We start from the raw sequence: 16,996 nt of genomic DNA on the forward strand, positions 1-16,996 counted from the left end.
CGTGTCAAATTCACAATCAATGATAACTCAAAATGCCTTCCATGCAGGAGACCTTGTTTCAATTTCTACCCAATTTACCTCATGCACAGTCACCACTTATCTGTCAGTGGAAGTGTGTGTGTGTGTGTGTGTGTTCCTAGATGCTGGAAAGTTTTCAGTGGAGTGTCCAGAGTAAAGGAACTAGGAAGAAAGTCCTGGCATTATACTTCCAAGTAGACAATGGAAACCTCAGGGACCACAGTAGGTCCAATTTGCAACCATCATGGGATGGCACAGGATCAGATAGCATTTAATTTGATTGTGCTTGGGCTTATTAGGAGAGGAGGTGATTCTGTAGCAGCTAACAGCAACTAGACCACCTCATCATGCTTGTGTTCTAAGGTCAACTTTAAAGCGAATTAGAAGGACATCACGCCCAAATATACGACTTTTAGTATCAGACAAATCTGAGACTTACAAACCCACTTTGCTACTTCTCAGACTCTAGCTCAATCATAGGATGACACACTGAAAATGGACATAATAATACTACTTAACTCCGGTCATTAATAAACTCCCCTGCTGTAGAGTCCATTATAAAAACCTATGTGAGGTTTCCAAGGCTGCAAATCTTTATGAGAGCAGAAAGGTTCATCTTTGTCTGGTAGGGAAATTGGTGCTCTTGACCTTCTGACCTTGGGTTAGCGGTCTAATGCTTACCCAACAGGACAGCCGGGGCTGATTAAGTAAGACCGTGGTTAAAAATCACTTGGCATAGAATAGGACACAACTAGTAGGTATCATTATTTTCAGCCTTCTACTCGAAGACTTTCCCCCTAGTTATTATCTGAATTTAATATAAGGATGTGTGTGCTCAAGCCATACTGGGAGCATTGTGGTACAAAGAGAATGGAAGAGTGAAGCAGGTGTTAAACATCACAGATCAGACGTGTATTTTAAAGGAAGTCGGAGAGTTGGTTTGAAAGAGCGAATGGTGGTGCCATTTTGTGCAGAACTTAATTTAACCATGTGCGGAAAGTCTGGTGGTGGACAGGAATGTGGCATATAGGTTCCATATGTGTCGCTGGGGTGGGGTCATAGGTTATGAAGTAGCTGATTCTCTTGTTTCTTGATGTTTTGCTCTACCCTTCAATTTAAAATAAGCAATTGTGCTTTGAAAAATTAAGCAAAACTCAAAGAATTTTATTCTAAACAGTTACAAAGTAAAAAAGGGCAACAGGGCGTAGAAGTTGATTTTACTTCAGAGTTAGAGAAACTTGGCTCAACTGATATCCTCCCTCTCCGAGAAAACGCCTCCCAGCTGGGACGGAGTGACAGTCCCGCCAGCGACGAGGAACACTCAGATTCTGTGGCTGAACTTTGCAATTGCACTGCCATTTCTATCACTGAAGTCCAACTTAAATTGCTGAGTGGCTCACCCGTGAGGGAGCACACACAGATGAAGGGTACAACTTCTACCACAGATGAGTTTTTCTCTCCCCTTCTATTTTGAGAAAGCTTTGTAGACATTTTTACTCCTAACAAGAGAATATTTCAATTAAAAGACCTAAAATTACCCGTCTTCCATATCAAAGATTCTCGATCTGTAGATCTATGATTCAACTGAAAATTTACTAATGATCATTCACTCCTTCATTACTTCAAGGATAATAGACAAACTAGAAAGTCCAATATATTGTATCGAGATACATGAATTTGTGACACTTGTAATCCATAGTAGATTCAGAATAATTTAAAAAAACCTTCATTACTGGCCGTGCCCTGAGGAGAGAAAATTGCCTCTTGTTCAAGGTAACAAGCGAGGAATGTGGGACTCACCATTTGCAAATGACCACCCAGGCCAGTGCTGCCAGGCTGCCAATGAGCACGCCACCTAATGTGATGGAGACGACTGAGGCTTTGGGGAGTCTTCCAGAATCTAGGATACAGAAAGAAGACCAGGGTAAAGTCGATACACGTCAACATAGACTCACTGGCAGTGAACTTGGTTTGGGTTTTGTATGTGAGCCCCGTGACAGAGCAGAAAGGGATTAGATGAGGGAAAGAAAATGTGGATACAAAGCCGGTCGTGGACATCTGGCTCCCAGAAGACACCACAAAGTTGTACAATTGTCTCTTCAGGTACATTTTGCTTACCACAGGAGCAGTCTGAAAGTTAAACACAAATCAAGAGAAGGCCCGGTCGGAGTCCTTGCCGTTCTTAGAGCCTCTCCCGGGGAAGCATAGAGATAGCATGGCAGCCATCCGAGTCCAAGCTAAGCCGTCATTTACAGATTGGAAAAAGAAAGTAAAGGGTGTCCATGAAAGCATCAGACAGCAGAGGGATGAAGGGTGGACGGTGTGCAGGGAGGAAAGAGGCTAGTCCAGGAATCTGGAGCCCAGGATTTATAGTTTCTTAGTAATCCCAGAAAGAAAGGTCTTTAAAATTTTTCATGGTAAGAAGATTGACCTTGAATAGATCATTTCTATTGTTCCCTTGAAGCTCTAAATTTCTATGTTTCCTTTGATTAGGTGGCAATCTGGGGTTAATGTGACTTGGATTTCATATCACAATTGTATAATGAACTGTTCTATTTAGATACTAAGTACCTTTCCCTTAAAAATAAAAGGTTCAGTGAATGCTAATTGTAACCATTAAAGGTCAAGTTGACATAGAGGATGTAATAAAAAGCCATTTCAAAACGAACAATTTTAATACTCTCAACTGTTTTATGTATATATAAAACCCAAGTCTGAGCACACCAGTATTAGATAATCACGTACAGACGGAAGAAAACACCATGGGGTTTAGGTTGAGGGAGACTTCAGATAAAATCTTTCATGTCACTGAGTCGTGGTGACTCACAGTGACCCGTTAGGACAGAGTAGGGACTGCTCTCTAGAGCTTTCTAGACTGTAAATCTTTATGGGAGCTCAGCTTCCACTTTCTCCAATGGAACAGCTGCTAGGCTTGAATTACCAATCTCTCAGTAGCCCACAGCTTAAATCAGTACACCACCAAAGCTCTTTGTGCATGATGCAATGATACTTCCATCATCTCTATGCATGATGCAATGATACTTCCATCATGTCTGTGCGCGATACAATGATACTTCCATCATCTCTGTGTATGAGACCATGATACTTCCATCATCTCTGTGCATGATATAATGATACTTCCATAGTCTCTGTGCATGATGCAATCAACTCATAACACTTTAACTCCCACCTGCAAGGCGATGAAGGAGCTTTGGTGGTGCAGTGGGTTAAGCATTGGGCTGCAACTCAAAGTCGATGTTCAAACCCACCATTTGCTCCATGTGAGATAGATGAGGCTGTTTGCTCGCATAAAGATTTATAGTCTCAGGAACTCTAGGGGTCAGTTCTACTCTGTTCTACAGGGTTGCTGTCAGTAGGAATTGACTCAGTGGTCGAGGGTGGGTGTGCTGGTGAGATTCAAATGTTTGCATCTGACTAAACACATCAGGCTTCAGGTGCTCATGCCTACCTGTCTTCTGGTTTGTTCTGCCTTAATTTTGTACTTCAAACTCAAAATATTCAAATGGAACTCACCAACCTCTAATCCAACCTGACTTCTTTTAGTGTATCCTTTCTCATTTGGGTGCTACATTGCACTCAAAATCTATTTAGAAATTTCAGTCACTCTGAGTCATCCTATTCGCTCACTTATGTACAGAGACCATTGTTACTGCTTTACCTTCACGTTCTAAGCTCTCGTCACATGGCACTTACATTTCTATTCTCTAGCATATCAAACTCTGCTGCCTCTAAGTTTTCTAACATGAAATTCCACCTTATCTAAGGTCCTCCACCATTACTTCTGCTCATCCTGCTTAGATAACTCCTACTTATTCTCCTAGATTCAGTTTGAGAATCTCCTGTGGCGGGAAGTCTTCCTTAGGCCTGGTTAAGTGCCATTTGTACGTATGTATTTATGGAACCGTTGTTATACAGAGAGTTAGAATGTGACCTCCATGTGAGGGAAGGCACGCAGACCCCGCAGTGGACACTAAGAGGGACTTGAGTATACCAACGATTGTGGAGATGGTGCAGGACCAGACAATGTGTGTTCTGATGTACGTGGCTGTCAGTATTGAAGTATATGTTCTCTAAGTATATAAAAATGATGTGAGTTGGTTTTGATACATGGGAGCCCTTGGGTGTCAGAGTAGCACTCAACTCCACAGAGTTCCCCTTGGTTGTGGTGTTTCAGAAGTATATTGTGAGGCAGTTCTCAGGAGATTTAAACAACCAGTTTTTAGGTTAGTAGGGCTGTTTCCATAACCCAAGGATTCAGGTCAGTAGTCCACTGCCATTGAGTGATCCTGCAGGACAGAGTAAAACTACCCCCTTGTAATCCTGAGGCTGTAATTCTTTACAAGAGCAGAAAGCCTCGCCTTTCTCCTGTGCAGAGGCTGGTGGATTCAAACTTCTGACTGTGCTGTTAACAGCCCAACACATACCCCAGATAGCACCTGGGATCCTGGGTAGGTCTGGAATCGTGGATGCTAAATAAAAGAATGGAGACCTTGTGATCGCCTTTGCAGTTTGTTGTTGTTATTGTCATATTTTTTACTGAAGCTGGTTTGATCCCTTATCTCACATGTAAGCTGCCAAGGCTCACGTTTCAGTCCTTGATTCATCATGAATGGGAAATGAAGATGCAGACTCTTTGTAAACTATCCCTCCCACTGCTCTCCTCCTCTTTCATCAAGAGAGGCTGACCCAGCAACCTAGTAGAAAATAATGCTAATTTGAAAGGGATACACCAGAATGATCAAAGAAAGAACTCAGAAGGGGCTTATAGCTTTAATTTTCACTTTTCTTTAATCTTGTTTGGTAAGTTTTCTGTTTGCTAGAGATAGAATGATTTATAGTAACCGACCCTTAGATATCACCAGCTGGGTTCCAGACACATTTCTAAATATTTCACATATTTAGATACTTTACGTACCATTTCATTCTTCCACGAGCCCGATGTGGCAGGTGGGGTTGCTGTCCCTATCAAGAAAGGAGGAGCCCCGGTGACACCGTGGTTCAAGGACTTGGCTGCTAACTCAAAGGCTGGCAATTCAAATTTCTCCACCACTCCACTGCAGAAAAGGTGTTTCCATAAAGAGTTCAGCCTTAACAAGCCTATAAGGCGGCTCAATTCTGTCTACTCAATGGCAGCAGTTGGGTGTTGCTTTGGTTTAGAATGAGAAAATGGAGATTCCGAGGAGGTGCTTAAATGGTTTAGTACATAGAGCTAGTAAATGGTGATTTTATTTTCAGCCTTGACCAGCATGCCCAGTGAGGAAAGAGAGCACTGATTTTATCGACAGACATTAGAGCATAGTTAACATTAAAAGAGTTTATAGAAATTTGATGAGCACTTTTGTTTCTCAGATCGGAATTCCTGTAAGGAGCAGACACATTCTAATAATTATACACCACTGGCTGTACCAGTTCCACATTCCAATCACTTCCAAATTCCAGCTGCTCATTTTTAAAGGAACGATAAACATGTTATTTTAGGACGAAGTCAAGCTGTACTCTTGCTGTGTTTTTCAAATTCATTAGACAATGTACTAGGAGCCCCTGTGGAGCGTAATAAAAAGTTATAACAACAGCAGTTAGAAGCACCACATCAAACACAAAGCAGCAGCCTAAGTAAAGAATGCCAAATAGCAATCAAGCCACACATAATTTAAAAGTCTTGTTTTAATTTATTTTTTTCTAATTTGGAAGTAACTTCATTAAGCACTTCAATCAGCTAATGTTGATCGAATGCCTTTTAGGTTATGGGCACCGTACTAAGGGCCAGGGAGCCAAAAATATGCGAGACTTTGTTCTTGCCCTCATAGAGCTTATCTTCCTGAAAAACAGACAATGAATGGATAATTGCACATGCAAAAATGACTAATACCACCGAGTCAAGTGCTACTCTTAGTGACCGTACAGCTTCCTAGGATTTCTGAGGCAGTAACTCTTTATGGAAGTAGAATGCCTGAGTTTTCCTGAGGAGTGACTGGCTGGTTTGAGACACAGCCCAAGGCTTAACCCTCTGGCCACCTGGGCTTCTTGAAGAGAATTAAGCGGAAATAGAGGGAACTATGTTAAGAGGAACTTGTAGGATACTAACTGCACAGGGCTCTCATAAATGATTCCATCTGACCTATGAAAGAAAAGTTGTTTGAAATGAAATAGCAGGGAAAATAATTTTGAAAGACAGGTAGGCAGATATGGGCAGGACTAGGGTATGGACAATGTGGGATTTTTCAAGAACCAAGAAAATAACTGCTATAGATTTGATTGTGTCTCATCAAAATATGAATACTAACCCACATACCTGTGGCTATAATTCTATTTAGAAATATGTTTTTCTTTGACATGTTAATACAGCCACGATCAGTTTAAGGTGTGGATGTGCCCCAAACTTAATAACTTCTGAATGATAAAAGAGAGCAGTTTAGCTATAGAAGCAGACACAAGCAGGGAAGACAGTGATAGGTGCCATATGAATGTCAGGCTCCTACCTCTGAATCTGAAATCAAAAGCACCGAGACTCCTGAAACGAAATAAGACATAGACTCATCTCCCTTTTCACATTAGTGCTACATTCTACTGGGCTGTTGGGTCATCCTATTCTTATTCAAGAGGAGCATTGTGGGAGGAATAGACTACAAAGAGACTATAAATCATAAATATTCATTTACCATTAGTGATTAACCAAGGACTGACCATTTAAAGAAATGTGAGCTTTGACAGTTTAAATGTGAGATAAAGGGTCAAACAAAAAATATAAACAGCTTAAGTAAAAAATGACAAAGACCCCAAACTGATAGAGAACTTTCCACTATAACTGGTGCCCAGAATTCAGGCACCTAACCTCCTGAACCATGAAAAAATAAGTTTCTTTTCCTCAGAGTCAACTGCTTGAGGCATTTCTGTTACAATGGCTCTAGAAAAATTAAGACAAGAACAAAACAGTTCAAAGCAACATGGTTAAATCATGAACCAAACTAGGACTGTGGGTGTGTATAAGATTGGAGATCATGGCTTTGTCTACCATAGAAAAGCACATACACAAATGTAACAAGTTACCATGTTCTTGGATGAGCAGATTAACATTGTGGAAATGTCAATATTACCAAAAATTCTTTATAAATTCCATGCAATTTCAATCCAAATCCCACCACAAGTTTCCAAAGAAATGGAAAAACTCATCTTTATAAAGAAAGGAAGGAAACCCAGAGTAAATAAAGCATTATTAAAAAATAAAAATAAAAATAAAGTAGGATGCCTTTCAATCCTAGACCTTAAAACCTACTATAAAATAGCCATGGTAATCTGATGTTGTTCTGATACTGATATACTTATAGTATACTTATACTGGTATAAGGATATATATGAAGACCAATGGATTTGAATTGAGAACCTAGAAATACAACCAAGTGCCCAGAGACACCTGATTTTTTATAAAGGCTTAAAGCACATTAAATGAACAATAGATAACCATTTCCCCAAATGGTGCTGGACAACCTAGACCTTCACCTGCAAAAGAATGAAAGAGGACCAACACCTCACACCATGCAGAAAAATGAACTTAAGGATCAAAGACCTAAAGATAAATCACACACTTATTAAGACCTCCAATGAATAAACAGGAATAAAATTAAGGACCTTAATATAAGGCATAAACATGTAATGAAAAATATCCATACCATAGAAAACAAAATAAAGAACTGGGACATACTAAAAATATGAGACTCATGCGCATCAAAAGAATTAATCAGAAGATTCAACAGAGAACTCATACATTGGGGGGGAAAATTCAGCAATAATACATCAGCTAAAGGGCTGAGCTCCAAAATCTATGGAAAACTACATCATAACAAGAAAAAGACAAATAACCCAATTAAAAAAAATGGGCACAAGACATGAATAGACAATATACCAAAGGCAATATCCTGGCAGTCAGCAACCATATGAAGAAATGTTCAAGATCAATAGCAATAGGAGAAATACAAATTAAAACAACAAAACATCACCTCACAACAGCATTTTTGGCAAAACTCAATAAAATAATTCCAGGAAATAATAAAGGCTGGGGAGGATTTGAAGAGATAGGAATGTTTTTTATAGTGCTGGCGGGACTGTAGAATTGTACAATCACCGTGGAAATCAGTAGGGCCCGGCCTTAAACAAATGCAGATACAAGACCCCTACAATCCCGAAATCTCTCTACTGGGTTAACAGATCAGACATGTGCACACCCCAAACCATGGAACACACCCCAACCCCCAATTATAGAGAAATGGATAAACGAGCTCTGGAACATTCATACTCTGGAAGATAACACATTGATATAAAACGATGACAACTCTCTTAAACACTGCGAGACAAAGCGACACAGCATTATACTGAGCAAACTCAGTTACTTTTACAAGCATAAATATTTACTGACACCACGTCATAAGGAAAAACAAAGAAGAAGAAACATGGTTTATACACCAACAGACAAGACTTCATGTCTATGAGGAGGCCAGGGATGTGGTACAGGATAGAAACAACCCAAATTTCCATCAATGGATGAATAGCTTAAAAAACTGGCACATACACACAATGAAGTACTACACATTCCTTAAAAACAGTGATGAACGCAGGAAGCACATCGCCACATGGGAAGAATTGGAGGAAATTATGTTAATCGAAGTAAACCAAGCACAAAAGCACACAAAAGGAAACAGGGAAAGGGGTGGGTTGGCTTGTTGAGGGGGGAGGGGGGAGAAAATGAACCAGAGATGGAGGGTTTAACAAGACATTATTGTTGATTGCATTTCTTGAGCTGGCCTGTGTATATATATGTAACATATTTCATTTTTTAAAAATTATCCTTTGCCGATTCCTTATTCCTTCAACCTAAATAGATGTCTAAATAGCTTGAACAAAAAGAACGAAAGAAAAAAAACAACTGGAAAAGTAAGATTAAAATGGACTTGGGATCTTTAATGACAAACAATCTCAAACAAAAACAAATTAAGAATGTTTGGACTTCATTCTGAGCCTCATTTTCCTCACCCGTAAAACGTGGACAATACTATTAATCTCATAAGTTACTGTTACTATCGAAAGACACTAAGTAGGCATGTACCATGTCCCCGGCACAGAAACGACTCGGGATCCGGCGGCTGACCACATCATCTTCCCAGCTCCTCAGCCCTGCACAGTATCTGTCTTAGAGTTGGTAAATATCGGTACATTATTGCTTGGAAGAATTCATACTTTGAGCAACAGAGTTTTATTTAATAGTTAATAATTTAGCAAAGATTATAAAAAATAAGAGGCTTACTAAGGAGTAGTAAAGGGGAAGAGAAAGATGCTGAAATGTAAATATAAAAACACCAAACAAAACCTTTGCCCCCTTTATAGTTTCTCCAGGGCTGGCCTTGGCCATCACTTTCAACCAGTCTCCTTTTTCTTTTCACTGTCTAGATAGACCCTGAAGTTCATTTTGTCATCCTGAAAGCTGACAGCACAATACTTTTTTTAACAAATTGCTAAGTACTACATACAATGTTAGAAGGTGTGAGTCAGAGAAACAATGTTCACTGCTGTTTGCTGGCTGCCCGGTCCGACTTTGCAGACGGTCGTCACTTGCTCAGGTAGAAGACTGAGGACATACTGGACGTGGTGCCCGCTGTGGAGAGACACCTTGTCTTTCACTAGGAGTATGCATGGACTAAACGAAGCACAACCATTAAACACATGCAATCGAGGGGCTGGGTTACAGACATGTAATTGTTTCAAGACCTTAATTACAAAACAGATAAAAGAGAGGAATCTTAATTGCACATGAAGTTCATGTGGTATGTTTATAAGATTAAGTGAAGGCTGTAAACCGAGTCCCAGCTTTGCTGTGCCATTAGTAGTAGAGCCTTAGAGAAGTAATTTAATCTTCCAGACTCGCAGCTTCCCAGTATTAAAAAGGATGATTAAAAATAATTGATAAAGGCCTAACACGAGGATGCGAGATGATGATAGGAGATGCCTGGGACACTGACATGTGGATAGGTGCCCACTATGATTATTATTCTCATCAGATCCTTGAGTTGGAGATGTTTTATAATGGAATTTAAATTCCATCATATTCAACTAAGATTGATAATTTAGGAAGGCAACACTCAGGAGAGAACAAGAGAGGGGGGTCAATTGTCTAGTCAATCGGATCAACCCACTCGACCTTGGTAATCAGTGTAATGTTGAATCACCCACGCATCTAGTTTAATGATAATGATAATAATAGTGATAAGTTTAAGGCAATTTAGGTCATAAATGTAATACATAAAAGTCTTTACCTGTGTACATCAAAAGAATTCACGACAGAGTAATAATACAAATGTAATACATAAAAGTTTTTACCTGTGTACATTGAAAGAATTCACGAGAGAGTAATAATAGAGCTCACAGACTGAGAAAACATCTTTAGCAATGACACATCAGACAAAGGTCTTATTATTAAAATCAAGCTTACAATAAGAAAAAACTAACTGCCCACAGAGGAGGTGGGCAAAGGACCTGAACAGAAGTTTCACAGGGGCAGAAATCCAAATGGCCAATAAACATATGAGAAAATGTTCCCTATCATTAGCCATAAGAAAAATGCAAATTAAAACAGCTATGAGATACCACCTAACACCCTCAAAGATAACCCAATTCAAAAAATCAGAAATCAACAAGTGTTGGAGGGTCTGTGGTGAGATAGGAACTCTCACCCACTGTTGGTGGACCTGCAGGTATGTATAGTCATTATTGAAATCAATTTGGCCATGTCTAAAACAGATGGAAATTGAGCTGCTGTACAACTCAGCAATCCCCCTAATTGGCATATACTGAACGAGGCAAGAAATAAACCACGGCCAGACATCTGTGTTTCAATGTTCATTGCAGTGCAGTTCACAGTCGCAAGGAACAACCCACATTTCCATCAACGGATGAATAGATTAAAAAACTTGTACATACACACAATGGAGTACTACGCATTCCTGAAAAACAGTGATGAACACATGAAGCACATAGCCACATGGGAAGAATTGGAGGAAATTATGTTAATTGAAGTAAATCAAGCACAAAAGGACAAGTAAAACACGAATCCGCTGATGTAAGCTTACAATGCAAAAGGGGCATAGCGGAACACCTACTATATACATACATTCCTAGGGTAAAATCCAGGTACTATAGCAGGGGCCAGATCCAATTCAGAGAAACATATGGCAGCCAACTAAAAAGGAAAGGAAAAGAAAGAGAGAGAGAGAGAGAGAGAGAGAGAGAGAGAGAGAGAGAGAGAGAGAGAAGACATGGGTAGCGGGGGGAACAGGGCACTAACCCACCCAAGGGGAGGGTATTGTTTATATCTCCACTGGAAAGGGAGGGAGGGAGGGACCAGACTTCAACCTGGTATGCCAATACAAGAATACAACATACTAGTATGAAGCAGAGAACCAATAGAGAGATCTGTGGGGTTGTCCCCAATTCCAACTACATGGACCACCTCCTTTCCCGGAAGAATGCACTTCAAAGGACAGCACTGAAACTACAGCTTGGGGAGAGGAGTGCATCTGATTAAAGCACACAAGAGCAAACAAAGAGGGAAGGAGAGAGAGTAGAGCACATCCTGGCCCACCAAGCCCTGAGGACAATATTCCTGCTCAGAGCACCCAATGCACAGAGAAAACCACAGGGCAGGCCACACCATGAGACACAGACAGGATGTCCCTTACTGACCCACAGTGCTATGGAGGACAACACTGGAGACACACTGTGGGAATTGTGCCCGCTCTGACCCCATCACAGTGGGGGAAACACTGAGGGTGTGCAGCAGCCGAGCAGAAAGGGGAGCAAAGCAATGAAGTCCCCAGCGAGTACCAAAAATAGACTTTGGGTCCAGGGTGTGGTATCCCATTAAACTCGACTGGAAAACACTCCTACAGGTCAAAAAACAGACCTGGAACTATTTATAGGCTTTTCTTTGTTGTAGTTTTCTTTTGTTGTTCTGTTTTGCTTTGTCTTTCTTATGTGCTTATTATTGTCTCCACATGTCAATATAGAGAAGATAGGTGGGACAAACAGTCCAGAGAAGAAAACAACGATGGTTCCAGGGGGACAGGAGGACAGGGTAGAACTGTCCTTGTGAGTTTCTGAGACTGTAACTCTTTATGGGAATAGAAAGCCTCGTCTTTCTCTTACAGAGCGGCTGGTGGTTTCAAAACGCCGACCTGTGATTCGCAGCCCAATGCCTAACCACTAAGCCACCAAGAATCTTATATAAGCACAGAATGTTTAATACATATCTCTGCAGGAAGGGTAGGAGTTAGAGACTTGGAGGAAATGGAAAGGAGAATATAATAAGCAAAGACGTAGCCGTGAACGCATATGTTTTGATCTAAGAAATAAATTTGGCTTTAGGGATTTTCAAATAAATCTTTGAGATGTGAAATTGGAGTGATTTATGTAGATAATTATTCTTGGGGCCAAACTCTGAAAATTAGTTTACATAATTTTTAGTCTGTGTATAGGATTTTGAAATAGTTGTATTTCCAAGCTTAATACATTATGAACCACAGTTCCTTTTACCACAATATTAAGACAAACAAACCACAAAGTGCAGATTCAGGTGTGCCTTATCTCTAGGAATTTTTCATGGATGCCAGTCTCGTATCCTTTCCTTCAGCTTGAGAATGATCAAAGTAGAAGAGCTCCTTGGTACGGATGTAGGTAGTTAAATGAATGGTTTTACAGGAAAATGCACACAACACAATTGTCCTTTTACAAGAGATAAATTTACCGAAAGCGGGAGCATAATTATTACTCTGCTTACAAAGCAGTGTAACTTTCCCCATTATTACCTTGAGTCTCACGAAACTAGGTCCATAATTTTAAATCATAGACACAAATAGCTTGTCGTGGCAGTAGAATGGAACTGAAAGATGGGGCAAAATAATTCATTAAGGAAACTTCATCATTTATACCTCTTGGAATCGACACACACATTTGACTTCCTCTCATGAGCTCACTCAAGCTAGAATTAAGTTGGGATTTAAAAATGAACCAAATTAGAGTCATTTAATTTAACAAAATAATTCATTCACCTCTGTTGAAAATATGAAGATTTAAAAAAAATACATGAAAGATACATAATTTTTCTGAGATCAGAGTTTAATATTCTGAGAAACCTTTTATTGATGAGTCCTGAGCAATTTTTTTGAGAAGACAGCAAGGTATATTTTGATAATAAGAATAGAAGTTTTTTCTTCCCTAGAGATCCTTAAAGCTATCAATAGGGTGGATAGATATTATAAAGATACAGAAAATATTCTAATGTCAAAGAAGGAAGATTTCTGAAGCTATGATAGCAGCAAAGCTAGAATGTTAAGTTAAAAATCCTGTTTCACCATGATAGATTTTAGAAATTAGCTTTGCTGATTTTATAACAATAACCGCAGAAAGCAGTCATGAATTTCATTCTGTAAATTTTATAGCATTGTCACCTGCTACTTGTCAATTTACATTTTAATAGATATTTCCGACATTTAAAACAATTTACCTGAATGAATGCACAAGGTGCAATTGACTATAGTTTTCTATAATTAATGGTACTCTGGTTTCAAATTAAGATAGGATAACCTTTTAAATATAGAAAAACAGTAAATATAACTGGATACTGGTTAACAATAGGTTTGAGAAAGAAGACAGACAATAAAAATAGTGTTGAATGAAACAGAGATGAGCAGACTAGGGCCAGAAGTAATGTAAGCAAAGTGATCATTACCCTAGAAGAAGTATTATGAGAAAATTAGAAGTGGACATTTCAAAATTGAAGGGATAGAGAAGAAGCTAGTGTTCAATGAACTATAAAGGAGTATCAGAAGAAATTAGGAATCCCATCAGCTATTAGATTGAACAACAGCTTCAATAATGTGTTCAAAAGAAGAATGAAGGAAATCAAAGGGTCAAGGACAACATCTCTATACCTATAAGGAAGACCAGTTGTTACAACTATTATTCCAATTTATGTGCCAACCATAAAAGTTAGCATTGAAGAAATTGAAGAATACTACCCATGTGTTCAGTCTAAAACTTATCAAATATGCAATCAATACATTGATAAAACATTAGAAAAAAGGAAGAAAGAACAGTGATTAGAAAATATCACCTTGCTGATAGAAACAAAGCTGGGATCACATTATAGAAATTTGCAATATTAAAGACTTATTGAAAATACTCTTTTCAACATTATTAATGTGGCTATACAGGTAGATGTCACCAGATGGAAGATACAGGAGTCAAATACACTATATTTTGTAGGACGACATAATGGAAATACCCAATATTATCAACCATAACAATGCCAGGGACTGACAGGAACCATCAATTGCTCATTTGTAAGTTCAGGTTGAAGTTGAAGAAAATGAAAATAAATCCATGAGAGCCAAATACAACCTTGAGTATATACCATCTGAGAGAGAATATCTCAAAAACAGATTTGATACATTGAACACTATTGACAGAAGACCTGAAAAGCTGTGAGATAATGTCAAGAACATCGTATATGAAAAAATGATAAAGTTCACAAAAAAGAAAAGATAAAAATGGATGTCAGAAGAGACTCTTGGATTTACTCCTGCATATGGAGTCGCTAAATGCAAATCGAGGAAATGACTAATTAAAAGAACTGAAAAGAAAAATTTAAAGACCTCTTGGGAAGAAAATGTAAAACATTATAATGAGATATGCAAAGACCTGGAATTAAGAAAACTAAAGGGATGAACACATGAACACAATCAGCTTATCTTAATCTGAAAGAACTGAAAACATTGTTGAAGCCTCTAGCTGTGATAATTGAAAGCTTCTGTGGGACAAATGTGGAATGATACAGGAAGCAGCAAAGTAAGATCAGAGAAAGAAGCAGAAGAAGATACAGAGTCGTTGTACCAAAAGAAACTGGTGACCTTTTCACCATTCATGATATAGCATATGGTCAAGGCCAACGATATTGTAGGGAGAAGTCGAAGCTGCACTGAAGATATCCAAAAACCAAAGACTCCAGGAATTGTTGCAATACCAATCGAAGTACATAAAAAAACTGATGAAGCACTGGAAGCACTCACCACGAAATTTAGAAGAGTTTCCTGGCCAACCTACTGGGAGATCTCTATATTTAAACACATTTTCAGGAAAGATAATCATAAAGGATGCCATAAATATCATTATTCTCAAACAATTTTTTACATTGTTGGAAACCATCATTAATATCATATGCAAGTAAACTTTTACTGAAGATGATTTTTAAAAGGTTACAACAGCACATGGACAAGAAGGTTCTAGAAAATCAAGCTGGGTGGATATTCAACTCATTAAAAAAGCTATTTAGTTAGGGTAGTTTATGATATGTGAGAAACCAAACCTGACCCCTGGTTACCATGCGTGAAGGAGGAAGACTATTTTATGATATGTGAGAAACCAAACCTGACCCCTGGTTACCATGCGTGAAGGAGGAAGACTATTTCCTTAGGGGGCATTGGGTTTATATAAACGGTGGTGGAATAATTTGGAAAAGGTTATCAATTATGGGTGTACAACACAAAGAGTATAATCAATGGCAATGAATTATATATTAAGAAGTTGTTGAATTGTAGAATGTTTTGTTGTGTATATTTTTGCCACAAATTTTAAAAAAAGCACTAAGTACATAGAAGAATAAAATATTCTAAAATTGATTGTTGTAATGAGTGTACAACACTTCTTGATTTGATTGAATAATTGAATGGTATTATATGTGGATGAAGTGCCAATACAACTGCTTAAAATATAGTAAAATAAAAAATACGCCAAATTCAAGAGGATGTGCCATTAGGGATGTCATTGCTGATGGATCTTGGCTGAAAATAGAGAATCCTAAAAGATGTTTACTTGTGTTTGACTCTGTAAAGGCATTCAACAGTGGATCATAACAAACTTTGAATAACAATGAGATGAATGAGAAATTTAGAAGTCTTCAATGTGCTCCTTGAGAATCTAGATATATACCAAGAAGAAGTTTAAATAAAAGGAAATATTTGCTTCTTTAAAATCAAGAAATGTGTGTATCAGAGTTGTATCCTCTCACCATACTTATTCAACCTCTATGTTGAGCAAATAATCATAGAAGCTCATCTACATAAAAAAACCCTCAATATCAGGATGGCACAGGAGAGGGGGAGGTGAGGCAAAGGAAGAGGGGTGCCAACCTACCCAGGGACAAGGGAACTACAAGTGATCTAAAATCGAAGGTGTAGAGGGCATAGGATGCCTGGTGGGCTTGATCAAAGGCAATGTAGCTGAGAGGACTTACTGAAACCCTACTGAAGGCCAAACATGATAGTGGGACACGAGGAAAGTAAAAGGAAATAGAGGAAAGAACTAGGAGGCAAAGGAATTTTACAGAGGTCTTAATACAGGCATGTACATATGTAAATATATTTATATATAATGATAGGGAAATAGATCTATGTACATATGTAAATATATTTATATATAATGATAGGGAAATAGATCTATGTACACATGTTAAGTATTAAGTTAGCAGATGGACACTGGGCCTCTACTCAAGTACACTCTCAATGCAAGAATACTTTGTTCTAATAAACCAGCATTCTGTGCTGCTCATCTTCCTGACATGATCACTGAAAACAAAATGGGTGCATAAGCAAATGTGCTGAAGAAAGCTGATGGTGCCTGGCTCTCAAAAGATACAGGGTCTGGGGTCTCTTAAAGGCTTGAAGAGAAACAAAGGCCATCTAGCAGAGAAACAACAAAACCCACATGGAAGAAGCACACCAGCCTGTGTGATCATGAGGTGTCAATGGGATCAGGTATCGGGCATTAAAGAACCAAAACACAAAATTATATCAATATGAAGGGGGGGTGCGGTGGGCAGAGTGGAGACCCAAAGCCCATCTGTAGATAATTGGACATC

General features: G+C 38.8%; 1 protein-coding gene across 1 annotated transcript in view; it reads right to left on the bottom strand.

The window, feature by feature from the left end:
- Positions 1–1,814: 1,814 nt before the first annotated feature.
- TPO (thyroid peroxidase) overlaps positions 1,815–16,996 on the bottom strand; it is a 183,442-nt gene continuing 168,260 nt past the window's right edge. Inside the window, exon 14 of the mRNA XM_004709831.1 lies at positions 1,815–1,918. Within this exon, the coding sequence (XP_004709888.1) occupies positions 1,815–1,918 (104 nt within the window). The remainder of the gene's footprint in view (positions 1,919–16,996) is intronic.

This window comes from Echinops telfairi, unplaced genomic scaffold (assembly GCF_000313985.2).
Source record: "Echinops telfairi isolate 266 unplaced genomic scaffold, ASM31398v2 ScPeMD7_3509;HRSCAF=4178, whole genome shotgun sequence".
Classification (NCBI taxonomy): Eukaryota; Metazoa; Chordata; class Mammalia; order Afrosoricida; family Tenrecidae; genus Echinops; species Echinops telfairi.